Below are 9053 nucleotides of genomic sequence, written 5' to 3'. Positions count from 1 at the left end.
TTATATATTATTATAACTAATTAATAATTATTATTCATTTAAGCAATAATTTATTTTGTTTTAAAATATTAAAAAGTATTGAAATCTTATAGATTTTCCAAAAGTTTGAGTGATTTTTGATGTAGTGATATAAATGCAAGTTTCTTTGTTATTTTATAGGGAATTTAAGCAAAGGAATATATTTTTAATATTATTTTATAATATAAAATAAAATATTGGCTTTTTAAGCAGGAATTTTTTATAAAAATTCCTATATAACACGCATTAAAGTATAGAATATTGCATTTGAATAACCAATACAAGCGATAGTCATGGGTTAAATTCTCGAGATGTCGAAGTAAAAATAAACTTTAATTTGTATACTAGTTTACACGAATAAATTGCTCATATAGGTAATAATTTATATTTAAAATTTCACATTTTTATCTCCTAAAATAAAGAAATTATTAAGTATTAAAGTGAACAATAGTCGATTTCTTATCCATCATCATCGTCTTAAAATAGTAAAGGATTTAAGAATATTAATCATAAACTTTCATTCAAAAAGTATAAATTTCGATATTTTACAAATAAAAATCAACAATTTAAATAAAATTTCATTAAAATCTTCAAAAATTTATGCAAATTTAGCTTATTTTAAGATATTAAATTTATCTTCCTATAGAACAATCTTTAGATTTAGGTCTGTATTGAGAATAAAATAATAAATTTTAAATTAAGAACTTATCCTTTTTATTCCCGTATTAAATAAGTATAAATTTATAAAAGGAATTTTATTATTTAATCATATCATATCTTGATTAATGTATCTAATGTAATGTGATGGAGATTATCTGTTTAATCCCTCTTTAATCCTACTCTAATCTCCTTTAACACGCTTCAATAGTGAACCAATAGTCCGGGAAAACGGAAATCACGTGATATGAAGAGTAAAGCTAATTGGACAATATGTCATCCGAACTGATAAGGTATAGAAGTAGCTAAGGATGGCATTGTTTAAATATTGAAAAATATTCTCATAAAGATTTTTAAATATAAATTTCTCCATTTTTTAAAATTATTTTGAAAATTTTAAGTAATTACTTTAATTTTCTTAATTTTTATGGACTTAGTCCTTAAAAATTACTTTCTTCAAGAATATTTGAATTTTCAGGTGATTATCAGGAATTTTTTTTAACATTTATCAATTAATTTTTAAGAATATTCTCGATTTACAAAAGATAATTAGCAAAAATGTCCTCAATCTCTAAGAATTCCTTGGTTTAATTAATTTCACATTCAGAATTCTTCAATTTTTCATGATTAATTATCGAGAATTTCCTCAATTTTTAAGAACTTATTACCAATAATTTCCTCATTTTTGAAAAAGTTTATTATCAAGAATTTCCCAATTCTCAAGAATTTTAAACAAGTTACTGTATTATAATTTAGAATGATCTCGCTGAATATTTATCTTACAGATAACGTGATGAATTCTAAGTTTATCCATCAAAAATTAGAGAATTACTTATAAATATTGCTTTAAATTGAAGAAATATTAAAGCCTAAATGAAATAAAACTGTAAAAATGGAACAGTATTTTATATTTTTAAAGATTTAATTGTAAATTTTCTTCATTTCCTTATAAATTCTTCATAAAAGATCATTGAAATAGGAACACATTCATTTTGAATCTAATTATGCCATTAAAAAAATAATAAATAAATTATAAATCTATGTTTAAATTAATTAGGCTTTACATATATTTATTTATATATATTTTATTCAATTTTGAGCTTAATTTTTCGAATAAATTAGCTTAAATTCTAACTTATAAGGATTCAAAACAACGCAACTCGTCACTCCGTTCACTAAAGATCTACGTTTAATTTATAATTAAATTAATAAAATTTAACACTATATTAAATGGAATTCAAAAATTTTAATTTTAAATTATATTTTTTAATAGATTTTAAGCCACTTTTTATAATAAAGTAGCGAAAAAATGCAATTAAAATTTCAAAGTATTGTTGTGATAATGATTCAGTTTAACGCATTATAACTTACATTAAGAAATTTCAAGGTTAATTTTCATGAATTTTCTTAATTTCTAAGAGAAAATTTAATTAATTAAATTAAATAACAACCAAAATTATTAAAAATTTAGGTTACAATTTGCTTATAATCAATGTAAATACTCAATTCACTCACTAATTATGTATAGGTTACAACCTCCATTAATAGCTTCTAGAAAATTTAGTAAATTATAATCTTAATTAATATATTATAAATAAATGTTTATAAGTTATAGCGTATATTAATAGGTCTTTAGAATAATTCTGAAGGCTTTATAACTGTAAAAAGTAAGTATTACTTTAATTGTATAACTGTAAAAAAGTAAAAAGTTTTAAATATCGGTTTTTACATTAGTATCAGTTAAGCACGACAGAAAATGTTGATTTAGTCGAACTGACATTTAAATGTTTAAGAAAATAAATAACATAAATAATGATTTGTTGATATTTACTCAAAGTAGAGATAAAACTTCAAGACAAAGGGATACTACCACCAGAAAATATGAACTTTAAGTCACACATTGTCCACAACAATATCGACAATATACCAAATGAATTTAATTTTATGACTGACCCAAAAGCAACTCACCCATATGAAATTTCCTTAGACTTCAAAGAATTAACAGAAAATAAGAAAAAAAGACAATTGATAGCCTTTACTGATGGGTCAAAGGGAGAAAATGGTGTAGGATCAGGTGTGGTAGTCAAGAACAGTGAAGGAAGAACTTTATACCAGGCAGCGTTCAAGCTTGCAGATCATTGCTCAATTACTCAAGCAGAATTATGGGGTATATTTAAAGCCCTCACTTACATCAGTCAGCTCTCTCACACAACCTATAAAGAACTACTTGTCTTTACCGATAGTAGAGCTGCTCTACATATACTAAGAAGAGAAAATAACAAATCAGCCCTAGCTAAAGAACTCATAAATTTGGCAACAAAATTAGGAAAACAACTAAAAATCTCCTTCAATTGGATACCCGGTCACGCTGGCCATGCAGGAAACGAGTTAGCTGATAAATTGGCGAAAAAAGCCTCAATTGCACAAACTAAAATAACATACTGGCGGCTTCCTATCAGCTCAATAACTAAGTACATCAACCAACAAATTTGTGCTTTATGGCAAACAGAGTGGGAAGAATCACCCACTGGAAGGTTGTGCTTCAAATTCTTCCCATCCATCGAGGACAGACAGAAAAACAGAATATTCAAACCATCGTTCCAAACAACACAATGCCTGACAGGGCATGGATGTTTTAACTCATATTTGTACCGTTTCAAGAAGAGAGATTACAACCATTGCGACGCAGACACGAACAACGAAGATACCGTTCATCACTTCCTCTTCGAATGCACCAAATACACAACCCTCAGAGAAAATTTCGAGAGAATATGTATCACAGAAGGGAAAAACTGGCCGCCAAAAGAGAACGAACTTATAATGAATAACAAACTTTTTAAAGCATTTGAGAAGTTTATACAGGACAGTGGTGCATTAGTACCTCAGTTTGGTGACCTGAATTTAAATATACTCAACACAGATACAACAGAAACTAATGACAGTGATGACGACAATAACTACAATTCCTTCACAAGCGATGAAGATTAAAGAAAAATGTTAAAAATAAAGACTGTTATATGTATATAAATTCAATTGTGCTACGAATAACATAGTGTGATTATTAAGTTATAAGTTATCTTGTAAAAATTTCTTGTTAAAACTTTATGGATTTCGATCTGTATGATTACATCAAAAATTCTTTGTCAACTGATTACTAAATGTATTACTTTAAAATTATACCTGTTGTATATTTAATATTTCATTAATGTAATAAGTATTGCATCCCATTCTAAACTGTTATAACTGTAAATATGTATAAAATTATTCAACCAACCATTCGAATTCCTATTATGTAAGCAAAAATTTACTGTTTAATAATGTAACCAAAACTGTATTTATCCATTGTGTTCAATTATTATTTATTTATCCATTAATATGTTTGTATATACTTTGATGCAAAAGATATGCATCCTTCTGTTAATTGCATCTGTATGTAAAAATGTTACTGTTAACTATTTGTATTCCTCTGTAAATATTGTTTTAATAAAGGCGATGCGGGCGCCCATGGGGTCCTGTGGGGGCCTTATGGTTGCTTATTTCACACTTTCCTATCTTCCTTTATTTCCTCTGCTCTCTAACTCTTACTTTCTTTTACTCTTCCTTCCTATTCATACAGGGGTAAAGTTTGCACTAAATTGCAGATAGCCCCTCTTGTCTTTTATTAGAATAGAATAGAAAAGTAGAGATAAATATTTTGAGTAAAAGCAACATGGTAAGTACTTGGATACTAAATTTAACAAATTAACCACAAGTTTTCTTAACTTTACATCAAAATAGCACTGTTAATTGAAGATAAAATGGCATAAAAATCAAAGGAAATAGTTCTAGAAAGTTTAATTTTAATACTTAAACGTTATAAATTTATATATAAATGGATTTAAATGACCAAAAACGTAAATAAAGTCTTATTTTCTATAAAAAGTAGCATTATAATGCTCAAGCGTTAGAAATTTGTATATAAATTTACATAAAATAATATAAAACTTTAAGAAAACTCTTCGAAAATGTAAGATTTTGATGCTAAAACGTTAGAACTTTATGTATAAATACAAAAAACAATAACATAAAAATTAAAGAAAATTCTTCTAGAAAACAATATTTTGATGCTAAAATGTTAGAGAATTGTGTGTAAAATGGTATAAAACTGGAAGAAAACCCTTCTAAAAAGCAAGACTTTGATTTCTAAACATTAAATATTGTGAAGAAATGTATATAAAGGTCATAGAAATGAAGGAAAATTCCTCTAGAAAATATTTTCATGCTGAAACATTGAAAATTTGTATATAAATGTATAGAAAGTACGAAACTAGATTGAAGAATCTAAAAATTGAATCGAAGTGTTGTTGTTAAGAGTAAGGGGATAGAAAAACTGTTGATTTTTTAAAAAGGAAATTATGAAATTTCTGTGTATATTGTCACTTTTTCAATGAGTGAGAAGGAGAAAGGGAGAAAGAGAGAGAGTTTTATAGGTTCTGTAACTGTTGCATTGAAGTGGACAAGGAGTGGAAAGAGATATCGAAAAGAACAGTCCTGGATAAAACCAGGACGTAATCTGATTCTTATATATATAAATAACATTCAGTGAATCTCAGATGTCAAGATACGTCAATCACTTTCACCAAGAACATCCGGAGCTATTTCGCTCTTCACTCACCCATTTTTGCTATTATCTGACTCTTAGCAACCGTTAGAAACTAAGAAATAAAAATATATAACTTAAATTTCCTAAAAAAGCAAAGTTTTTTTGGACTTTTATAACTTTAAATAATGTTATTCTTATACAAACTTTACTATAAACGATTCGTCAGTCTAAAAAAAATTATATTTCTCCTGTCCTTTACGTGGCATTAAATGCTTATTTTATGTCTAAAATTAATAGAAATTAATAAAGACAAGTTATTAAATAGTTTATTATTTAAATTTTTAAAGTTTAATTCAAATAAATTTGCACAAATGATTTGCACAAATTCAAGGTGTAGTTTACCTCATTATTTAGTCGAATTTCTAAATATATTAAATGTTCAATGGGTAAATTCCTATATAAAAATGAGTTTTACACAATGTATTATATTGAATTTTTAGAAAAAGTAAGGCATATTTTATATAAATTTTCGGAAATTCTAAATTAATCTTCGTTAGGTTACAGTAAGCATTACTACAAGGCATACAAACTGTACAAGGTGTAGACTTCCAAAATATGATGAAAACCGATAGAAAGTATAAAAATAAGAGGCCTAAAAGCATGTAATCTAATTATAAGAGCCTAAAGATGTTAAAATAAGTAAAATTCATCATTAGAATTCCGAAAGATGATAAAGAATTAGAGCAAATAGAACGAGAAATGGTGGAGAAATTCGCTTAAAAAACAGAAAAAATCGATATAAAATGGATTATAAAATAGAAAAAAAAGACCATAAAATGTTATAAATAAGTTATATAAAGAGAAATAAGTATATAAAAGTATAAATATTACGAATTTTTAGAACTATTCAGCGTAGGCCTACGCGAAACAGGTTAAAGTCAGTGGGAAAAAGTCGACTTGGCATAGAATCTAAGCGTAGAATTAAACTTAAACTAATATAATTATAAATAAAACACAAATATAATGTAAAAAATAAAGATTTCAAATTAAATTACTCAAAAATTAAGCCGTAACAATTCGAAACTCACGTAATTAATACCACATTAATGCTATAGAAAGCGATAGGCCTAGAGCAGAAAAGTATGGCTAAAACGGAATAAACTAAAAATAAATAACAGGAAATATTTAAAAAATAAATATTCTATTAGAATTCGTTAAATTTGAATAAAATAAAAGTAGTTTAAAGCCGCTACACAGCGTAAAAGGATGATTTATACGTTATAACATCGCTCATCCTCAACGACCTCAAAAGATGACCTTAATATACGATTTAATATAACTTTTATACGCTTAATCTTAACGAAAATATATAAATAGCAATTTAAAGCTTTAATTTAAGGTAATTTAAGCGAAAAAAGCCGATAATTTGGCAGTTAGAATTGATAACTTACGTAAAATTTATCTGTAAATCTAAAAAATATAATTATCAAAGTCGAAAATATTCATAGGCCTAACGCCCACTAATTTAAATACCTACAAGTAATTTATAAACTTAAAAATAATAAAAGATAGGTAGAAGAATCGCGTAGAATTTCTATAGAACGGCGCTAATTAGAGCCTAGACGTAGGCCTTTGGAAGCGTTACGTTCGAACCCGTTTAGGAGTGAGAGAGTTAAAAAAATGAACAGAGAAGCCCTTAATAAGGAACGGAAATACGTAGGCTACATACAAATGTATATAAGTAAAATGGAAATAAATAATAAAACTTACTTATCCTCATCAGCTAAGAAGAGAAGAAGCCTTAAGTAAAGGGAGGGTGATGTTGGATAAAGGACCAAAGATAAGGGACAGGTCCCGGTTTGTAGAGAGTGCCGCGTCGTGGTACCATTTCTCAACTGCCACACACCAGATTCTAAATCGGGACTTTTGCGTAACGTTCTCCTTATATAAGACAAGGCGAAATTGAATATCGCCAATGTCCCTAGTATCTCATGACATTTTCATGAAGTTTTAATATGAAATATTGTTGTGTGTGTGTTTATCCGTACTTCGGTAATTACATTGCTTAGGAACCGTCTGGGCCAGTGGGGGCTAGTAACCCTCCCCTCTCTCCTTCCCCCCGCTTCACGGTCCTTAACTGTCGCCCGCTTTCACTGACAGTTCACTAATTTGATCAACTGTAGTAATAAGCCGTTCCAATTTGGCTAAGTGCATGCATGCCAGCCGGGCCGATGGCTTTGAGCGCGGAGTTGTAAACGCACACACACGACATCATCCACCACCACCGTGGCCACCCCCCCGTTTTCTGTTTCGATTCCTACTTAATTAGTAAGTGGCTTATATTATACCTTCTAAACTCTTGTTTCTGGATAGTAGGGCAAGCAACACATCTGGATTCGGTGTAGGTGGTTCTGCTAAACTTGATGCGCTCACCATAGTGGACATTTCAACCTTCTATTCACTTGGGTAGAGAAAATAGGAACAAAACTTTCCCCTATCGTAGCTCAACACAGATTCACTTGACCACTAGAACTGGGGTTGATGTGGCTCAGGGTTAGCCCCCGACGATGACTCGGCCGTTGTTTAATTTGGCTAAGTGCAGTACGTTTCGGCCTTTCCAATAAAAAGCTGAATGTCACAACGGTGACGCTTTCCCGTTCTTCAATTTGTGGTCCTGACAGCAACGTTAACGTACCCTCCCCTGTTTAGTTATGCGACCGATAGCGACCCTGGTACCACCCTTCTGACGTCTTTAACCAATCGGCTGCTTTCGTAGGCGTGGTCATCTCCTTTCCATACTTGAAAAGCACCCGTATACTTTTCTCTATAGTTGCTTAACCGAGTGAGGTAAGAATTTTCTTTACTTTATTTGTGTTCCATGTTTGTTCTTATTTATCATTGTTGCGGCTAAAGTGTGTTTATTGGTGTTTTGTGTGCCACTATTTCCCTCACCTTTCGTGGTGCGTTGCAATTGACCTATAATTTCCTCCCCTCCTTACATTTATAACTCGCTTTCGCAATGGGAATAATTTTATTATTGTGTTTCCTACCGCATCTCTTACCTGTGAGCGACATTTTGAATATTCTTATTGGTGCTTCCTACGCGCCACGCTTTGAACTATCGTTAAGAAATCATCTCGTGCTTTATTTCTTTCGACATTGTTAACAATTTAACAATTCGGATGGCTTCTGTAGGCCTTCCGGAGCCTTTACGGCCTTAAAAACCTATATGCCCACTTGATTAATAAGCTGCATTTTAAGCATATTTTACCGCGTTAATCTGTAAATTATTGTAACCTTAACCGTTTTCTTTCAAGTTATAGCTTTAATTATCACTTCAGAACATAGATTTTCTGATTATCTTTCCCTAAAAATATTCATTGTAACCTTATGTTTTTATAGGCCTTTAACAAATATGCTTAATTGTAGGAGAAATGCGTGAATTTGTTCCGAATAAATCAATTTTTCTCTTATCTTTGATGATGTTAGTTTAGATTTATGGAAAGAAACAATTTAGAAAATTGTGATAAATGTTTCGCCCTCATTATAGGGTTAGTTTAATACATAATTTAATAATTAAATTAATAATTGTAGCATATAATTAACTGGTTGATCTATTAATAAAGCCAATAACAGTCGAAATTAAGTTAAATTTTATTGTACAAATTGCACATCCGTTCAAAGATCTATAGACTATAGCTATATAAAATACAAGCATTTGACTAGGAACCGAACCCGTGATTTTCGGTAAGATTGATATATTCTAATTAACTCATTTAGGACGTTAGACACTGTC

The 9053-nt window shown here is 29.4% G+C and overlaps 1 protein-coding gene across 1 annotated transcript in view; it reads right to left on the bottom strand.

Annotated features, from left to right (window-relative positions):
• LOC111618364 (LIM/homeobox protein Lhx3-like) overlaps window positions 1-7836 on the bottom strand; it is an 80828-nt gene extending 72992 nt beyond the window's left edge. The window contains exon 1 of the mRNA XM_023359875.1: window positions 7606-7836. Coding sequence (XP_023215643.1) covers window positions 7606-7702 — 97 coding nt within the window. The 5' untranslated portion in view covers window positions 7703-7836. The remainder of the gene's footprint in view (window positions 1-7605) is intronic.
• Window positions 7837-9053: the final 1217 nt, after the last annotated feature.

Source organism: Centruroides sculpturatus, unplaced genomic scaffold, assembly GCF_000671375.1.
Source record: "Centruroides sculpturatus isolate CEXI.00-Female unplaced genomic scaffold, Cexi_2.0 scaffold189, whole genome shotgun sequence".
NCBI classification, from domain to species: domain Eukaryota; kingdom Metazoa; phylum Arthropoda; class Arachnida; order Scorpiones; family Buthidae; genus Centruroides; species Centruroides sculpturatus.
The sequence above is the reverse complement of the archived record's forward strand: the minus strand, read 5'-3'. Positions and strand labels throughout refer to the sequence as shown.